This window comes from Bufo bufo, chromosome 1 (assembly GCF_905171765.1).
Source record: "Bufo bufo chromosome 1, aBufBuf1.1, whole genome shotgun sequence".
Classification (NCBI taxonomy): Eukaryota; Metazoa; Chordata; class Amphibia; order Anura; family Bufonidae; genus Bufo; species Bufo bufo.
Genome location: NC_053389.1, coordinates 836,653,820 through 836,674,677, shown reverse-complemented (window position 1 = coordinate 836,674,677; position 20,858 = coordinate 836,653,820). Strand labels below are relative to the sequence as shown.

Genomic DNA, 20,858 nt, shown 5'->3' with positions numbered 1-20,858 from the left:
GAGGGGCAGGCTCATAGCTCTCTTCTGTCTGTATCACCCTGCAGGAGGAGGGGCAGGCTCATAGCTCTCTTCTGTCTGTATCACCCTGCAGGAGGAGGGGCAGGCTCATAGCTCTCTTCTGTCTGTATCACCCTGCAGGGGGAGGGGCAGGCTCATAGCTCTCTTCTGTCTGTATCACCCTGCAGGGGGAGGGGCAGGCTCATAGCTCTCTTCTGTCTGTATCACCCTGCAGGGGGAGGGGCAGGCTCATAGCTCTCCTCTGTATGTATCACCCTGCAGGGGGAGGGGCAGGCTCATAGCTCTCTTCTGTCTGTATCACCCTGCAGGAGGAGGGGCAGGCTCATAGCTCTCCTCTGTCTGTATCACCCTGCAGGAGGAGGGGCGGGCTCATAGCTCTCTTCTGTCTGTATCACCCTGCAGGGGGAGGGGCAGGCTCATAGCTCTCTTCTGTCTGTATCACCCTGCAGGGGGCGGGGCAGGCTCATAGCTCTCTTCTGTCTGTATCACCCTGCAGGAGGAGGGGCAGGCTCATAGCTCTCTTCTGTCTGTATCACCCTGCAGGAGGAGGGGCAGGCTCATAGCTCTCTCCTGTCTGTATCACCCTGCAGGAGGAGGGGCAGGCTCATAGCTCTCTTCTGTCTGTATCACCCTGCAGGTGGAGGGGCAGGCTCATAGCTCTCTTCTGTCTGTATCACCCTGCAGGAGGAGGGGCAGGCTCATAGCTCTCTTCTGTCTGTATCACCCTGCAGGAGGAGGGGCAGGCTCAGAGCTCTCTTCTGTCTGTATCACCCTGCAGGGGGAGGGGCAGGCTCATAGCTCTCTTCTGTCTGTATCACCCTGCAGGAGGAGGGGCAGGCTCATAGCTCTCCTCTGTCTGTATCACCCTGCAGGGGGAGGGGCAGGCTCATAGCTCTCTTCTGTCTGTATCACCCTGCAGGAGGAGGGGCAGGCTCATAGCTCTCTTCTGTCTGTATCACCCTGCAGGGGGAGGGGCAGGCTCATAGCTCTCTTCTGTCTGTATCACCCTGCAGGAGGAGGGGCAGGCTCATAGCTCTCCTCTGTCTGTATCACCCTGCAGGAGGAGGGGCAGGCTCATATCTCTCCTCTGTCTGTATCACCCTGCAGGAGGAGGGGCAGGCTCATAGCTCTCCTCTGTCTGTATCACCCTGCAGGAGGAGGGGCAGGCTCATAGCTCTCTTCTGTCTGTATCACCCTGCAGGGGGAGGGGCCGGCTCATAGCTCTCTTCTGTCTGTATCACCCTGCAGGAGGAGGGGCAGGCTCATAGCTCTCCTCTGTCTGTATCACCCTGCAGGAGGAGGGGCAGGCTCATATCTCTCTGTCTGTATCACCCTGCAGGAGGAGGGGCAGGCTCATAGCTCTCCTCTGTCTGTATCACCCTGCAGGAGGAGGGGCAGGCTCATAGCTCTCTTCTGTCTGTATCACCCTGCAGGAGGAGGGGCAGGCTCATAGCTCTCTTCTGTCTGTATCACCCTGCAGGAGGAGGGGCAGGCTCATAGCTCTCTTCTGTCTGTATCACCCTGCAGGAGGAGGGGCAGGCTCATAGCTCTCCTCTGTCTGTATCACCCTGCAGGGGGAGGGGCAGGCTCATAGCTCTCTTCTGTCTGTATCACCCTGCAGGGGGCGGGGCAGGCTCATAGCTCTCTTCTGTCTGTATCACCCTGCAGGAGGAGGGGCAGGCTCATAGCTCTCTTCTGTCTGTATCACCCTGCAGGAGGAGGGGCAGGCTCATAGCTCTCTTCTGTCTGTATCACCCGGCAGGGGGAGGGGCAGGCTCATAGCTCTCCTCTGTCTGTATCACCCTACAGGAGGAGGGGCAGGCTCATAGCTCTCCTCTGTCTGTATCAACCTGCAGGAGGAGGGGCAGGCTCATAGCTCTCTTCTGTCTGTATCACCCTGCAGGAGGAGGGGCAGGCTCATAGCTCTCTTCTGTCTGTATCACCCTGCAGGGGGCGGGGCAGGCTCATAGCTCTCTTCTGTCTGTATCACCCTGCAGGAGGAGGGGCAGGCTCATAGCTCTCTTCTGTCTGTATCACCCTGCAGGAGGAGGGGCAGGCTCATAGCTCTCTTCTGTCAGTATCACCCTGCAGGAGGAGGGGCAGGCTCATAGCTCTCCTCTGTCTGTATCACCCTGCAGGAGGAGGGGCAGGCTCATAGCTCTGTTCTGTCTGTATCACCCTGCAGGAGGAGTGGCAGGCTCATAGCTCTCTTCTGTCTGTATCACCCTGCAGGAGGAGGGGCAGGCTCATAGCTCTCTTCTGTCTGTATCACCCTGCAGGAGGAGGGGCAGGCTTATAGCTCCCTTCTGTCTGTATCACCCTGCAGGAGGAGGGGCAGGCTCATAGCTCTGTTCTGTCTGTATCATCCTGCAGGGGGAGGGGCAGGCTCATAGCTCTCTTCTGTCTGTATCACCCTGCAGGAGGAGGGGCAGGCTCATAGCTCTCTTCTATATTACCCTGCAGGAGGAGGGGCAGGCTCATAGCTCTCTTCTGTCTGTATCACCCTGCAGGAGGAGGGGCAGGCTCATAGCTCTCTTCTGTCTGTATCACCCTGCAGGAGGAGGGGCAGGCTCATAGCTCTCTTCTGTCTGTATCACCCGGCAGGGGGAGGGGCAGGCTCATAGCTCTCTTCTGTCTGTATCACCCTGCAGGGGGCGGGGCAGGCTCATAGCTCTCTTCTGTCTGTATCACCCTGCAGGAGGAGGGGCAGGCTCATAGATCTCTCCTGTCTGTATCACCCTGCAGGAGGAGGGGCAGGCTCATAGCTCTCTTCTGTCTGTATCATCCTGCAGGGGGAGGGGCAGGCTCATAGCTCTCTTCTGTCTGTATCACCCTGCAGGAGGAGGGGCAGGCTCATAGCTCTCTTCTGTCTGTATCACCCTGCAGGAGGAGGGGCAGGCTCATAGCTCTCTTCTGTCTGTATCACCCTGCAGGAGGAGGGGCAGGCTCATAGCTCTCTTCTATATCACCCTGCAGGGGGCGGGGCAGGCTCATAGCTCTCTTCTGTCTATATCACCCTGCAGGGGGCGGGGCAGGCTCATAGCTCTCTTCTGTCTATATCACCCTGCAGGGGGCGGGGCAGGCTCATAGCTCCCTTCTATATCACCCTGCAGGAGGAGGGGCAGGCTCATAGCTCTCTTCTGTCTATATCACCCCGCAGGGGGCGGGGCAGGCTCATAGCTCCCTTCTATATCACCCTGCAGGGGGCGGGGCAGGCTCATAGCTCTCTTCTGTCTATATCACCCTGCAGGGGGCGGGGCAGGCTCATAGCTCTCTTCTGTCTATATCACCCTGCAGGGGGCGGGGCAGGCTCATAGCTCCCTTCTATATCACCCTGCAGGAGGAGGGGCAGGCTCATAGCTCTCTTCTGTCTATATCACCCCGCAGGGGGCGGGGCAGGCTCATAGCTCCCTTCTATATCACCCTGCAGGAGGAGGGGCAGGCTCATAGCTCCCTTCTATATCACCCTGCAGGGGGCGGGGCAGGCTCATAGCTCCCTTCTATATCACCCTGCAGGGGGCGGGGCAGGCTCATAGCTCTCCTTACCAGTCTCTCCTCATGCGTTTCTGGGGTGGGCTCATTTCATGCCGCGGTGGTGAGAATCTCTCCCTGCGGCTGCGGTCGTAGTCCCTGTACTCTCCGCGGCTCCTTCTCTCTCGTCCTCGGTCCCATTCCCTAAATAAAGCAGAGAAGAGACATTGCGGCCATTAATCATCCTCCCGATGACACCTCTCAGCAGGCTCCAGGACTCGCACATGCTGGGGGTTGTTGTCCTCACCTGTCACTCCAGTCGTCTCGCCGTCTCTCCTCTCTCTCTCGGGATCGGTCGTAGTCACTTCTCTCCCTCCTGAACTTGTCCCTCCGCCTGCGGTCGTACTCATCATCGCTGTCCCCCATTGTCCACAACCTCACTGAGGAAGAGACACGACATAAGAAACCGCCACATGGAGGAACTCTGGGCCACGGCCCCCCAAATACACAGGGTACAAGAGGTCTCCTTCTTGGTATCTCCCACAGTGGTGCTCCCCTCAGTACTACATGGTATCTCCCATAGTGATGCTCCCCTCAGTACTACATGGTAATTCCCATACTACTGCCTCCTCGTAGAACTACATGGTATCTCCCATAGCAATACTCCCCTCTCATCACTACATGGTATCTCCCCTAGTGATGCTCCCCTCTCATCACTACATGGTATCTCCCCTAGTGATGCTCCCCTCTTATCACCACATGGTAAACATAGAAACCTAGAATGTGTCGGCAGATAAGAACCATGTGGCCCATCTAGTCTGCCCAATATATCTGAGTACTATGGATAGCCCCCGGCCCTATCTTATATGAAGGATGGCCTTATGCCTATCCCATGCATGCTTAAACCCCTTCACTGTATTTGCAGCTACCACTTCTGCAGGAAGGCTATTCCATGCATCCACTACTCTCTCAGTAAAGTAATACTTCCTTATATTACTTTTAAACCTTTGCCCCTCTAATTTAAAACTGTGTCCTCTTGTGGTAGTTTTTCTTCTTTTAAATCTTCTCTCCTCCTTTACCGAGTTGATTCCCATTATGTATTTAAAAGTTTCTATCATATCCCCTCTGTCTCTTCTTTCTTCCAAGCTGTACATGTTAAGGTCCTTTAATCTTTCCTGGTAAGTTTTATCCTGCAATCCATGTACTAGTTTAGTAGCTCTTCTCTGAACTCTCTCTAGAGTATCTATATCCTTCTGGAGATATGGCCTCCAGTACTGCGCACAATACTCCAAGTGAGGTCTCACCAGTGTTCTGTACAGCGGCATAAGCACTTCACTCTTTCTACTGCTTATACCTCTCCCTATACATCCAAGCATTCTGCTGGCATTTCGTGCTGCTCTATTACATTGTCTTCCCACCTTTAAGTCTTCTGAAATAATTACTCCTAAATCCCTTTCCTCAGATACTGAGGTCAGGACTGTGTCAAATATTCTATATTCTGCCCTTGGGTTTTTACGCCCCAGGTGCATTATCTTGCACTTATCCACATTAAATTTCAGTTTCCAGAGTTCTGACCATTCTTCTAGTTTTCCTAAATCCTTTTCCATTTGGCGTTTCCCTCCAGGAACATCAACCCTGTTACATATCTTTGTGTCATCAGCAAAAAGACAAACCTTACCATCGAGGCCTTTTGCAATATCACTTATGAAGATATTAAACAAAATCGGTCCCAGTACAGATCCCTGTGGAACCCCACTGGTAACATGACCTTGTTTTGAATGTTCTCCATTGACTACAACCCTCTGGTATCTCCCCTAGTGACACTCCCCTCTTATCACTACATGGTATCTCCCATAGTGATGCTCCCCTCTCATCACTACATGGTATCTCCCCTAGTGATGCTCCCCTCTTATCACTACATGGCATCTCCCCTAGTGATGCTCCCCTCTCATCACTACATGGTATCTCCCCTAGTGATGCTCCCCTCTTATCACTAGAAACATAGAATGTGTCGGCAGATAAGAACCATTTGGCCCATCTAGTCTGCCCAATATACTGAGTACTATGGATAGCCCCCGGCCCTATCTTATATGAAGGATGGCCTTATGCCTATCCCATGCATGCTTAAACCCCTTCACTGTATTTGCAGCTACCACTTCTGCAGGAAGGCTATTCCATGCATCCATCCATCTACATGGTATCTCCCCTAGTGACGCTCCCCTCTTATCACTACATGGTATCTCCCCTAGTGACGCTCCCTTCTTATCACTACATGGTATCTCCCATAGTGATGCTCCCCTCTTATCACTACATGGTATCTCCCCTAGTGATGCTCCCCACTTATCACTACATGGTATCTCCCCTAGTGATGCTCCCCACTTATCACTACATGGTATCTCCCCTAGTGATGCTCCCCTCTTATCACTACATGGTATCTCCCCTAGTGATGCTCCCCACTTATCACTACATGGCATCTCCCCTAGTGATGCTCCCCTCTTATCACTACATGGCATCTCCCCTAGTGATGCTCCCCTCTTATCACTACATGGTATCTCCCCTAGTGATGCTCCCCTCTTATCACTACATGGTATCTCCCCTAGTGATGCTCCCCTCTTATCACTACATGGCATCTCCCCTAGTGATGCTCCCCTCTCATCACTACATGGTATCTCCCCTAGTGATGCTCCCCACTTATCACTACATGGCATCTCCCATAGTGATGCTCCCTTCTTATCACTACATGGTATCTCCCCTAGTGATGCTCCCCTCTCATCACTACATGGTATCTCCCCTAGTGATGCTCCCCTCTCATCACTACATGGTATCTCCCCTAGTGATGCTCCCCTCTCATCACTACATGGTATCTCCCCTAGTGATGCTCCCCTCTTATCACTACATGGTATCTCCCCTAGTGATGCTCCCCTCTTATCACTACATGGCATCTCCCCTAGTGATGCTCCCCTCTTATCACTACATGGTATCTCCCCTAGTGATGCTCCCCTCTTATCACTACATGGTATCTCCCCTAGTGATGCTCCCCTCTCATCACTACATGGTATCTCCCCTAGTGATGCTCCCCTCTTATCACTACATGGTATCTCCCCTAGTGATGCTCCCCTCTTATCACTACATGGTATCTCCCCTAGTGATGCTCCCCTCTTATCACTACATGGTATCTCCCATAGTGATGCTCCGCTCTTTGCACTGTACGGAATGAGTGGTGCCTACAATGTATGTGCCCCGGGGAGAGTCCCGCCCCTGACGGCCCTCCGCTCCCCTCACCGGACACACACACACTATACGTTACCGCCGTCTGCCTCGCAGCCACGTGACGTAACCCTCCCTGGAGCCCACACACCGTTACGGCGCTCTCTGCACCCCGCTGTTTGTTAGTCTGACTCTCCCGCGCCGCCTCCCTCATACAGTACCCGCTCCCTGGGGCCCCGCCGTATCACACGGGTTCTTACCGCTCTCCTTACTCCAGCAGCCCCGATTGCTGTACCGAAAACAAAGATGGAGGCGGGAAGGTGAAAATCACGTCATATCCTGTCCTCACCGGAACTACGTCACTATGGGAGGGGTTAGTCAAAAAGGGCAGGAGCGATAATGCAGGCGCCATTTTCCACGAGGGCAAGGGTTACAATAATAATTATAATAATGATGAGTATGTGCATAGCTGCTAGGTGAGATCTGTGTAAGTGACTGGTGGGGTGGGCGCCCTGGTACTTGGCGGCTCCAGAAGGATATTTTGTAACGGAATTTGCCCTAAACAAAGATGGCGGAGCTTTTTGCCCTGTACAGAGATGACTGAGAGGACTTCACCTGAGAATTGCCATGTACAGAGATGACTGAGAGGACTTCACCTGAGAATTGCCCTGTACAAAGATGGCGGAGACGACGTCACCTGAGAATTGCCATGTACAGAGATGGCTGAGAGGACGTCACTTGAGAATCGCCCTGTACAGAGATGGCGGAGACGACGTCACCTGAGAATCGCCCTGTACAGAGATGGCGGAGAGGACGTCACCTGAGAATCGCCCTGTACAAAGATGGCGGAGACGATGTCACCTGAGAATTGCCCTGTACAGAGATGGCTGAGACGACGTCACCTGAGAATCGCCCTGTACAAAGATGGCTGAGACGACGTCACCTGAGAATCGCCCTGTACAGAGATGGCGGAGAGGACGTCACCTGAGAATCGCCCTGTACAAAGATGGCGGAGACGATGTCACCTGAGAATTGCCCTGTACAGAGATGGCTGAGACGACGTCACCTGAGAATCGCCCTGTACAGAGATGGCGGAGACGACGTCACCTGAGAATCGCCCTGTACAAAGATGGCGGAGACGATGTCACCTGAGAATCGCCCTGTACAAAGATGGCGGAGACGATGTCACCTGAGAATTGCCCTGTACAGAGATGGCTGAGACGACGTCACCTGAGAATCGCCCTGTACAAAGATGGCTGAGACGACGTCACCTGAGAATCGCCCTGTACAGAGATGGCGGAGAGGACGTCACCTGAGAATCGCCCTGTACAAAGATGGCGGAGACGATGTCACCTGAGAATTGCCCTGTACAGAGATGGCTGAGACGACGTCACCTGAGAATCGCCCTGTACAGAGATGGCGGAGACGACGTCACCTGAGAATCGCCCTGTACAAAGATGGCGGAGACGATGTCACCTGAGAATCGCCCTGTACAAAGATGGCTGAGACGACGTCACCTGAGAATCGCCCTGTACAGAGATGGCTGAGACGACGTCACCTGAGAATCGCCCTGTACAGAGATGTTTTCACTTGTTGCAGTGTTGTTGTTGGTAATGACCACACCTCTTATCCCAGCTGCAGCTTGTGGTCATTACTGCTCCTCTATTTAGTCTGGACTCACACTTCATACCATGTGGTTGATATTATCTGCCTGGAGTTGGAAGAGCTGGTGTGTGGTCCTCATCTGAGTTCCTGCTCATCCATTTTCTATTGAAGATAAGTGTACTTCCCTTTGTATGTTGTTGTTCCCATTTGCGTGTTGTTTACTAGTCCTCAGGGAGACGCTGGTTCATTCATATGGGAAGGAACCAGTGGTCTCAGACCCTGTCACTACTCCTAGGGCTATTCAGGGTTACTAGAGCCTAGGTTTCCAGTGTATTCCCACCTTCAGGGCCTATTCATACTGACAGGAGTCAGGGCTAGGTTTAGGGTTTCCTAGGTGGTGACCTTTTCCCATTCCCAAGCCATGAGACCTAGTTTCTGGTCTTTTTCTTCTGTTGTCATTCTGGTGTTCCTTCCCTCCCCCCACATTGTGACATTATCAACTGCCTAAAAAACGCCATTTTGTTTGTGTCGGTGCAGCGATGGATACTTTTTCTGCACAGGTCAAACACCTGCAGGGGCTGTCTTTGGAGGTAGCTGTCCTCCGCACGACCGTCTCACAGATCCAGAGACCACAGGCGGCTGGTTCCGGCAGCAGGAACCAGGCCTGTCCTGAACCTAAGGTCGCTCTCCCGGATAGATTTTTTGGGGGAAGTGACAATTTTATTCGGTACAGGGAGTCGTGCAAATTATATTTTAAACTACATCCTAACTCTTCTGGGGACGAAAGTCAAAGAGTGGATATAATCATTTCGTTACTTAAAGGTGACGCTCAGTCTTGGGCTTTTTCGTTACCGACCGGATCACAGTCCCTCCGGTCAGTAGATGAATTTTTCAGAGCTCTAGAACTTATCCACGATGACCCAGATCGGATCTCCCTGGCCGAGACCAAGTTGCGTGGCTTACGGCAGTGAGAGCGTTCTGTGGAGACCTATTGCTCTGAATTTATGAGATGCGCTACGGATACGTAGTGGAATGATCCAGCTCTCCGTAGTCAATTTTGTCAAGGGTTATCCAAGAGCCTGAAGGACGCGTTGGCGTTTCACGAATATCCTGAGTAATTGGAAGCGGCTATGTCCCTTGCTATACGTATTGATAGACGCCTGAGGAAGAGATCTAAGGTTCCTCACTCTCAGGACGTACTATCATATAAGGTGGCGGCCTCAGACACTTGAGTTCATGTCTGGTGACGAGCCAATGCAGTTGGGGGGAGCTACACCTGGACCTGGTGATAAGAACTTTAGGCTTAAGAAGGGACTCTGCTTTTTCTGTGGAAAAGGGGACATTTTGTTAACTTATGTTCAGCGTCAAGGTGAAAGCAAAAGAAAAATGTTTAATCCTCATCTCACTCTTGGTGGTGTGGGTGGGGAGTCTGAGAATTTACTTTTGTCATTTACCGGTAGTACCCGATTTCTCCTGTCCGCTAAGGTGGCGCTAGATTACAGAACTGTGGGAAGTGAAGTGTTTATTGACAGTGGGGCAGGGGTTAACCTAGTTGATGGTCAGTTCGTCTGTATGCATGGGTTGACAACAAGTGCATTAGACAAAAATATTTAGTTGTTTGCAATTGATTCTGCTCCACTCACACAGAAATGTTTGTCACAAATGGCGAAGGGCATCCGTTTAAAAGTGGGTGATTTTCATCAAGAATCCATTTCCTGTTTTGTGCTGGAGGGTCTGCCTGCAACCTTGGTGCTAGGTTTACCATGGTAAAGCAAACATAATCCTACCATCGATTGGCAAGCGAGACAGATTCTTGATTGGAGTGATTATTGCATAGGCAACTGTCTTAGCATATCGCTTTCTGTTGTAACCACTAAAGTTATACCTTCTTTTATTTCAGATTTTTCTGATGTATTCTCTCAAAGTGGAGACCAGGAGTTACCTCCACATCGGGAGTATGATTGCCCCATCAGCCTTATTGCCCAAGTCTCGGTTGTATAATCTTTCTGAACCCGAAAGAGTTGCCATGCGAGAATATATCACCGAGAGTTTGGCTAAAGGTTATATTAGCCTATCCAAATCCATAAGAAAAAGGATGGAACTCTTAGGCCATGTTTGGACTTCCATGAGCTTAATCGCAATACTGTCTGTAAAGGGAAGTGCCAGGTAGGCGTATATATGGATATATATACAGTGGATATAAAAAGTCTACACACCCCTGTTAAAATGTCAGGTTTCTGTGCTGTAAAAAATGAGACAAAGATAAATCATTTCAGAACTTTTTCCACCTTTAATGTGACCTATAAACTGTATAACTCAATTGAAAAACAAACTGAAATCTTTTAGGTGGAGGGAAGAAAACAAAAAAAACGAAAATAATGTGGTTGCATAAGTGTGCACACCCTCTTATAACTGGGGATGTAGCTGTGTTCAGAATTAAGCAATCACATTCAGAATCCTGTTACATAGCAGTCGGCATACACCGGCCATCATTTAAAGTGCCTCTGATTAACCCCAAATAAAGCTCCGCTGCTCTAGTTGGTCTTTCCTGAAATTTTCTTAGTCGCATCCCACAGCAGAAGCCACGGTCCACAGAGAGCTTCCAAAGCATCAGAGTGATCTCATTGTTAGAAGGTATCAGTCAGGAGAAGGGTCCAAAAGAATTTCCAAGGCATTAGATATACCATGGAACACAGGGAAGACCGTCATCATCAAGTGGAGAAAATATGGCACAACAGTGACATTACCAAGAACTGGACGTCCCTCCAAAATTGATGAAAAGACGAGAAGAAAACTGGTCTGGGAGGCGACCAAGAGGCCTACAGCAACATTAAAGGAGATACAGGAATATCTGGCAAGTCCTGGCTGTGTGGTCCATGTGACAACAATCTCCCGTATTCTTCATATGTCTGGGCTATGGGGTAGAGGGGCAAGACGAAAGCCTTTTCTTATGAAGAAAAACGTCCAAGCCAGGCTACATTTTGCAAAAACACATCTGAAGTCTCCCAAAAGCATGTGGGAAAAGGTGTTATGGTCTGATGAAACCAAGGTTGAACTTTTTGGCCATAATTCCAAAAGACATGTTTGGCGCAAAAACAACACTGCACATCACCAGAAGAACACCATCCCCACAGTGAAGCATGGTGGGGGCAGCATCATGCCAAGGGGCTGTTCTTGTAATCCCACTTATTAAACCTGATAGGGCACACCTGTGAAGTGAAAACCATTTCAGGGGACTACCTCTTGAAGCTCATCAAGAGAATGCCAAGAGTGTGCAAAGCAGTAATCAAAGCAAAAGGTGGCTACTTTGAAGAACCTAGAATATGACATATTTTCAGTTGTTTCACACTTGTTTGTTATGTATATAATTCCACATGTGTTAATTCATAGTTTTGATGCCTTCATAGTCATGAGAATAAAGAAAACTCTTTGAATGAGAAGGTGTGTCCAAACTTTTGGTCTGTACTGTATATATATATATATATATACTGTGTATATATATATATATATATTTGATATGTATATATGTCGGGATATAAAGCAAAAGGCTTTATATAAAAAATATAGGATCAAAGGAAGTTGATCTTAGAGGTGGACATATAAAATACCTCAAAAAGAGATCTTTGTTAATTTAATTATGTTGTGCAATCAGTAAATAAGATACAAGTGTCTATGCAAAAATATAAATGCTTTATTATACAATAAAATTTTTAAATACCATTAAAGCTTAATCAGTAGAAAAACACAATAATATGCAATATTAGGCCCCTGTGACTTATTTGTATTAATTCTAAGTCAGCTGTCTAAAATTAATACAAATACGTCACAGGGGCCTGATGGGATACACCCAAAGCTATTAAAAGAGCTCAGCGGTGAACTAGCAAAACCATTAACAGATTTATTTAACCAATCACTGGCAACAGGAGTCGTCCCAGAAGATTGGAAATTAGCAAATGTTGTGCCCATTCTCAAGAAAGGTAGTAGGGAGGAATCGGGCAACTATAGGCCAGTAAGCCTGACATCAATAGTAGGGAAATTAATGGAACCCATACTTAACCGCCTCACGTCCGCCCATAGGATATAAACGTCCTATGGGTGGACGTCTATTTCTGACAGCACGTTTTAGAACGTCCTGTCAGAAATAGCAGCTGCACGCTAATCGTGCAGCTGCTGATCGGGTTGCCCGTTGTCAGTGACAGCAGGGCAACCCTAAGACAAGGCAGGGACAGTTCCCAGGTGTCCCTGCCTTCACGATCGCTGCAGACACAGCGCTCACCGAGCGCTGTGTCTGCACAGAAGGAAGCGCACAGCGCTTCCTGTTCCGGCCCGGCGGTCATGTGACCGGAGAGTGCAGGAGCTGTGTGAGGTCTCTCAGAGACCTCGATCAGCCCTGCTGTGAGGCTGTACAGCGCTGGATTGCTGCTGTACAGCCTCTATAGGGGTGTATTTGTCCTGTAACTGGGGCTACTATGTCAGCCCTGCACTGAGGCTGTACAGCGCTGTATACTGCTGTACAGCCTCTCTGGGGGGTGTATTTCTCCTGTAACTGGGGCTCCTATGTCAGTCCTGCACTGAGGCTGTACAGCGCTGTATACTGCTGTACGGCCTCTCTGGGGGGTGTATTTGTCCTGTAACTGGGGCTACTATGTCAGCCCTGCACTGAGGCTGTACAGCGCTGTATACTGCTGTACAGCCTCTCTGGGGGGTGTATTTCCCCTGTAACTGGGGCTCCTATGTCAGCCCTGCACTGAGGCTGTACAGTGCTGTATACTGCTGTACAGCCTCTCTGGGGGGTGTATTTCCCCTGTAACTGGGGCTCCTATGTCAGCCCTGCACTGAGGCTGTACAGTGCTGTATACTGCTGTACAGCCTCTCTGGGGGTGTATTTGTCCTGTAACTGGGGCTCCTATGTCAGCCCCAGTTACAGGAGAAATCAACTGTGAAAAAAAAAAAGAAAAAGTGAAGCAAATGTCCCCCAGAGGTCTTGTATGACCTTATGGGGGACGAAAAGTGTAAAAAAAAAAAAAAAAAAATAAAGGGTTGAAAAAATAAAATAAAGTTTCACATGTAAAAAAAAAAAAGTTCCCAAGTAAGGAATAAAAAAAAAAAATTAAAAATAGAAAAAAATAAAATAAAATAGACATATTAGGTATCGCCGCGTCCGTAAAAACCAGCTCTATAAAAGTATCACATGACCTAACCCCTCGGGTGAACACCGTAAAAAAAAAAAAAAAAAAACTGTCAAAACAAGCAATTTTTGTCACCTTGCATCACAAAAGGTGCAACACCAAGTGATCAAAAATGCGTATGTCCCACAAAATAGTACCAATAAAACCGTCACCTCATCCTGCAAAAAATGAGCCCCTACATAAGAAAATCTCTCAAAAAATAAAAAAAACTATAGCTCTCAGAACATGGACACATTAAAACATAATTTTTTTGTTTCAAAAATGCTATTATTGTGTAAAACTTTAATAAATGAGAAAAAGTATACATATTAGGTATCGCCACGTCCGTAACAATCTGCTCTATAAAAATGTCACTTGACTGAACCCCTCAGGTGAACGCTGTAAAAATAAATAAATAGAAACTGTGCTAAAACAACCAATTTTTTTGTCACCTTGCCCCATAAAGTGTTATAATGAATGATCAAAAAATCATATGTACCCAAAAATAGTACTAATAAAACTGGCACCTTATCCCCTAGTTTCCAAAATGGGGTCACTTCTTGGGAGTTTCTACTGTAAGGGTGCATCAGGGGGCTTCAAATGGGACATGGCATCTAAAAACCATGTGGAGTTCCTTTTCTTCTGCGCCCTGCCGTGTGCCCATACAGCAGTTTATGACCACATGTGGGGTGTTTCTGTAAACCGCAGAATCTGGGTAATAAATATTGAGTTTTGTTTGGCTGTTAACCATCGATGTGTTAAAGAAAAAAATTGATTAAAATGGAAAATCTGCCAAAAAAGTGAAATTTAAAAATTTGATCTCCATTTTCCTTTAATTCTTGTGGAACGCCTAAAGGGTTAACAAAGTTTGTAAAATCGGTTTTGAATACCTTGAGGGGTGTAGTTTCTACAATGGGGTCATTTATGGGGGTATCCACTATGTAGGCCCCACAAAGTGACTTCAGACCTGAACTGGTCCTTATAAAGTGGGTTTTGGCAATTTTCTTAAAAATTTGAAGAATTCCTTCTAAACTTCTAAGCCTCTAACGTCCTAAAAAAATAAAATGACATTTCCAAAATGATGCCAACATAAAGTAGACATATGGGGAATGTTAAATAATAAATATTTTATGAGGTATCACTTTCTGTTTTAAAAGCAGAGAAATTGAAATTTAGAAAATTGAGAATTTTTCAAATTTTTGGGTAAATTTGGGATTTTTTCATAAATAAAGGTGAAATATTTTGACTCAAATTTATGACTATCATGAAGTACAATGTGTCACGAGAAAACAATCTCTGAATGACTTGGATAAATAAAGGCGTTCCAAAGTTATTACCACATAAAGTGAGATATGTCAGTTTTGCAAAATTTGGCCTGGTCAGGAAGGGGGCAAATGGCCCAGATGGGAAGTGGTTAAGGAGAGAATTGTGGAACATCTAAAATCCCATGGATTGAAAGATGAAAAACAGCATGGGTTTACTTCAGGGAGATCATGTCAAACTAATCTTATAGATTTTTCTGATTGGGTGACTAAAATAATAGATGGAGGAGGTGCAGTAGACATCGCTTATCTAGACTTTAGTAAGGCTTTTGATACTGTCCCATATAGGAGGCTTATCAATAAATTGCAGTCTTTGGGCTTGGACTCCCATATTGTTGAATGGATTAGGCAGTGGCTGAGGGACAGACAACAGAGGGTTGTAGTCAATGGAGTATATTCAGACCAAGGTCTTGTTACCAGTGGGGTACCTCAGGGATCTGTTCTGGGACCCATATTGTTTAATATCTTTATCAGCGAAATTGCAGAAGGCCTCGGTGGTAAGGTGTGTCTTTTTGCTGATGACACAAAGATTTGTAACAGGGTTGATGTTCCTGGAGGGATACACCAAATGGAAAAGGATTTAGGGAAACTAGAGGAATGGTCAAAAATCTGGCAATTAAAATGTAATGTTGATAAGTGCAAGATAATGCACCTGGGGCGTAAAAACCCAAGAGCAGAATATACAATCAGTGATACAGTCCTAACCTCAGTATCTGAGGAAAGGGATTTAGGAGTAATTATTTCAGAAGACTTAAAGGTAGGCAGACCATGTCATAGAGCAGCAGGAGATGCTAGCAGAATGCTGGGGTGTATAGGGAGAGGCATTACTAGTAGACAGAGGGGGGGCGCTCATGCCGCTCTACAGAGCACTAGTGAGACCTCATCTGGAGTATTGTGCTCAGTACTGGAGACCTTATCTCCAGAAGGATACTGATACTTTGGAGAGAGTTCAGAGAAGAGCTACTAAACTGGTCAATGGATTGCAGGATAAAACTTACCAGGAAAGGTTAAAGGACCTTAATATGTATAGCTTGGAAGAAAGACGAGACAGAGGGGAGATGAGAGAAACTGCTAAATACATAAAGGGAATCAACAAGGGAAAAGAGGAGAGAAGATTTACAAGAAGAAAAACTGCTACAAGAGGACATAGTTTTATATTAGAGGGGCAAAGGTTTAAAAGTAATATCAGGAAGTATTACTTTACTGAGAGAGTAGTGGATGCATGGAATAGCCTTCCTGCAGAAGTGGTAGCTGCAAATACAGTGAAGGAGGTTAAGCATGCATGGGATAGGCATAAGGCCATCCTTCATATAAGATAGGGCCAGGGGCTATCCATAGTACTCAGTATATTGGGCAGACTAGATGGGCCAAATGGTTCTTCTCTGCCGACACATTCTATAACACACAGTTATATGCAGTACCCAAAATTCGCCACTAGATGGCTCTAACAAGACCAACGTATACACGATACCTCTCAAAAATGTAATACAACCCGTCTCAACGACAATTATTAGATATAAAACAATGATAAGGACAGATACGAACCCTTGCTCTGTTAAAACTATGACACATCTCGGATACCGGTAGTATTGCGACACAACTTATAAATTATCAAGCCTGATATGGCTATGGAGTGAATATTCCAATCAGAGATTTCATCTGATATCAATATTAGGTCTCTTATTCAGTAATATACATCTTTACTGAATAGCGATAATATTGATGTAGTACATTTAACATACACATCCGCAATAAAGCAGGGATTTCCCTAAATATAAGGCAAATTAATTGAATCAGGACTACATATAATGAAATTATACGTTACCCGAGAGGGCAGTAGATATGCAGAGTCTAAGGGAGTCAGCTCTACAGTCTGTTCTCATCATTGGGATTTTCTTCTGGGGTGTGCTTCCTGTCTTTGTTTCTCAGTGTTTCTGTGTCATCTGTTGCTCCCTGTTCTTTCCTGTTGCTCTTTTTTTTCTCATGTGTGTGTGTGCTTTAAGATCACAAACTTATCAGTTAGACACACCTTCCTAGCTTGGAGTTTTCCAATCATTGTCGGCTAGGCGTGTACATCTGATCATGACGGTGATGTCATTGTATTACCCAAAATGCATTTCTGCTGTTGGTGTAAAGTTACTCATTTACTCCTAGATGACACTATTACCCAAGTAAGTATCATCCTAGTAAGGGTTAAATATCCAAGCCTGACTTTATCTCACATTCTATACACATGACATATGGAACCTTAAATTAAAGTAACTAAAACACAGACGTTTGGGCACCATTTTGACTTTTCCCATACTAGCAAATTTATGTTACAGATAATAGTATAATGGACATTATACTCTCACAGATATCTGTGCCTCCTCTGCTACTCCAATAGGTGATTGATGGTTAGTTAAAAGAACACATCTTACCCTAGACAGAGACTCATTAACAAACTCCACACTTTAAATTTGTGCTTTAGATGAATATGCGTTCCTAGTGAGAAATATATATATGATAACAGATACATAAATGTCCTAATAATACGTAACAATATAAAACAATACATAGGTCCTATAGATTTTCTTATACAAACAAAACTAAGGTTGATTATACGTGTATATAATTATTAAACTGTAGGACTAATTAGTACCAGCTACTTCTAGAGAACATCCTTATCTCCTGTCATAAATCCATAAGGAGACAATAATGCCTCTTCTCATACTGATACATTCATGAGAAGAAATCTTATAAACAGTGTCCTTTCCATGAACGTCTCTCGGCCATCTTTAAAATACATACAAAATGGTGAATATAACACACATGGCCTATTATATACCAAATCCACTCTAATCGATTGAAATAAAATTGGATTATATTGGAATGTAAAAAGGGCTTTTTATACAGATTCCTTTAGGAATATAAGTTTTTGGTTAGATTATTCGTTACACCCATGAATGACTTATTGAGTGGGTCAATAACTTTGAATGTAAGTTGGTGGTGACAATGGTGTTCTCCACAACGGAATGTAAGTCCGATAGATGTTGCTTCTGATTTTCCATCTGTGCATGAATAGTCATCAGATTCCTTTTTAGCGAACCGATCTCAAGTTCCAATGTCTTAATAGAGATGGAATTAGCAGCTGATACACTGGTGGTCAGAGTTTTTCTTGTCTGTTCCAGGATTTGTGTAATCCGTTCTTGGGATCTCTGGAGACTGAATCTCGGAAACATTGAACTGTCTTTCAACGGAGATGCGTGGATCTAAACTGACGTAAATCTTCTGGGATAGAATCCTCTAACTCGTCAAGATGAATCCCATGGTATTCTGCAGCATGATCCCAGTTGAAAGGCCTGGTACAGCGATCAGTTCAGCGTGGAACTCCTTCCCCAAGATTAGGACGATGTAGATAACAGCAACAATCCTTGATGCCATCTTGTTCCTATAATATATTGTATGACAAATATAAGCACATACATCTTCAACTTTTCTTTTTATCAAGCCTACGATGAAAGAAGTCATACTACCATACATCTTCAATTTGGCATAGTTTTCTTTCTTGAACAGAGCAAGTTCTTGGTTCAGAAGTGAGTCACGAGATAATTAGTTACAAAGGAAAAATACATGAGGATAGGTTAGTACATTTGTATGTTTATATGATACCAATCCTAGGTTTCCGGCTTTAGCTGGAACCTTGATATTTCTTCACTCCTCATCATCCGGTAATCCTTCCATTTTGTGAAGTTGTGACCTAGGATGACAAACACGTAACTGATTAATATGCACCCATTTCTCTATAAATCCATCCCCCTTAGGAATTTTGATCTTGTAGACCACAGGTGACAATTTGTCAACGACGACATAGGGTCCCTTCCAGGAAGGCAGGAACTTCCTTTCCTTTACCTAATCCCGGGCAAAGTTATAGAGATAAACCTGATCGGAAATCTGGTACTCCTTTTGAGTAGTCTTCAGATCATAGTAGGTTTTGGCGCTTACTGCTGCTTTCTCTATATTCTTCTGGGCAAACGCATGCTGAAGGTGCTTGCGTAGATTCTCCATATATTGATGAACTGTTGAAGCATTTATCAAATTGTGGTCTGTTGTCCGGTAGAGTAAATGCTGGGGTAACTTCCTGCCTGTGATCATCTCAAAGGGAGAAACTTCCTGCCATCTTTCTGCCTGTGATCATCTCAAAGGGAGAAAGTTTGGTTGCGGCGCTTGGGGTGGCCATCAGGGCCATGAGAACCAAAGGCAACTTCACATCCCAGTCCTTACCGGATTCATTGACAAATTTCTTTAGAATGTTGACAATGGTTTGATTGTAGCATTTTACTCCACCACTAGAGGCTGGCCGATAAGCTATATGTAGCTTTCTTTTTACCCCCAGTATCTCCTACATTTACGTCATCACCTCACTAGTGAAATGACTTCCGCGATGGGATTCGATGCGTTGGGGAAGACCAAACCTGGAAAATACGTGGTTAATGAGTAGAGACGCGCATACACTTAAACTGCATGTTCTGCAAGGCAAACATTCCACCCATTTTGTGAATAGACAAGTCACGGTTAACATATATCTGTTGCCTTTTGATGAAGTTGTTACTGGTCCAATAAAGTCAATTTGGATGTCTGACCATGTCATGGACATCCCCCTTTTCATTGGCAATGCCCGGTGAGTGGGTGCTTGTGGCTGGAATTGAGGACATATTGAACATCCTTGACAATATGTGCGAACGTCTTGCAACATATGAGGCCAATAGGCGTAATCCCGTAATAATTCATATGTTAACTTCTCACCTCGATGACCAGCCATTGGGGAGTCATGGGTAGTGATGAGCGGCAGCGGCAATATTCGAATTTGTGATATTTCGCAAATATTTGGGCAAATATTCACCATATATCCGAGAATTCGTTATCTCAGTCATTATTTTCTTGATTGCGTACATCATCAATTGAAAAATTCGCAATACGAAAATTCGCAATCAACACTACTTCTAAAGTCAAAGATATTGCAGCCTTCTCATTGGCCCACAAGCTAGACGCAGGGAGGGATCATGTGTACTGTTTAAAAAAAAATCTTGAATATTTGAAATTACGAATATATATCACTATATTCTAAATATTCGCGAATTCTCGAAGTGCCGAAATTTGCTGTAAAAATTTGCGAATATTCGGGATGCCGCGGGTACCACCCACTGTGAGATACCATTCTTCTTACCAACAATCCATCTTGTAACGAGAATTGGGACTTACCCTTCATTAAAATCCGTAACTCTTCTTTGCTTACACAGTCTTCCACAGTTATGGGACAATTCTGTGGATCTTCAATGTGTTTGTAAAAGATACCAATGACTGGATCCCCCTTTTGACTCGCGATGAGATCCTCACTAGGGGAATCTTGGCTCCATTGCACCACATTGGCTTCGGCCTCCTTTTGTGCCTCCACTTGAACAGTTCCCATAATGTCATCCACGTGCAGGACTTCTCCAATAATGGCTCCTTGTTTGGCAAGGGAATCTGCCAAATCATTCCCTTCCTTATCCACACCTAGATATTTTGAGTGGCCTTTTACCTTTTTCCAGTAAATGGTGAGACCGTGGGCAATAACCATCTCATCGATCCTACAAAACATTTTACCATGCTTGACAGGCTTGCTGTTGCTTCTTACCATGTTAGACCTTTTCCATCCAGGGAAGTACTCCACAAAGCTGTTGCGAAAATAATTAGAATCTGTGATTATAACAAACTCTTTAATACCATATTTGATAGCCATTTGTACGGCCTTATACACAGAGGTAAGCTCTGGGACCTGGCTACTTTTGAACCCCACGGACACATTGTACCCCACAGAAAGGCTATCCTAAACTACTTATTAAAAATGCCATGAAAAGAATCAGCCTACAACCGCAAGAGGAATGCTTGGTCACCATTACAAACATCCAGAAAACAACAGAAGAGGTACGGTTCATCACTCAGTATAACACATCCAACCCATATATTCAGAAAAGCCTTGAAAAACATTGGCATATTCTCCGACAGGACCCATACCTGACCAAATACCTCCCAGGCATCCGCAAAA

The 20,858-nt window shown here is 46.0% G+C and overlaps 1 protein-coding gene and 1 long non-coding RNA gene across 5 annotated transcripts in view; one reads left to right on the top strand and one right to left on the bottom strand.

The window, feature by feature from the left end:
- Positions 1 to 7,051, bottom strand: part of SRRT (serrate, RNA effector molecule) — a 39,143-nt gene extending 32,092 nt beyond the window's left edge. For 3 of the 4 annotated variants that reach the window (XM_040415333.1, XM_040415336.1, XM_040415335.1), the window contains exons 1-3: positions 6,957 to 7,051; positions 3,797 to 3,929; positions 3,565 to 3,693 (exon numbers count right to left, since the gene is read on the bottom strand). In XM_040415333.1, the coding sequence (XP_040271267.1) occupies positions 3,565 to 3,693; positions 3,797 to 3,915 (248 nt within the window). In that variant the 5' untranslated portion in view covers positions 3,916 to 3,929; positions 6,957 to 7,051. The remainder of the gene's footprint in view (positions 1 to 3,564; positions 3,694 to 3,796; positions 3,930 to 6,956) is intronic. The other variant, XM_040415334.1, reaches the window with a different exon arrangement.
- Positions 7,052 to 8,148: 1,097 nt separating this feature from the next.
- Positions 8,149 to 20,858, top strand: part of LOC120986664 — a 63,182-nt gene continuing 50,472 nt past the window's right edge. Inside the window, exon 1 of the long non-coding RNA XR_005775740.1 lies at positions 8,149 to 8,278. This is a non-coding gene — a long non-coding RNA (uncharacterized LOC120986664). The remainder of the gene's footprint in view (positions 8,279 to 20,858) is intronic.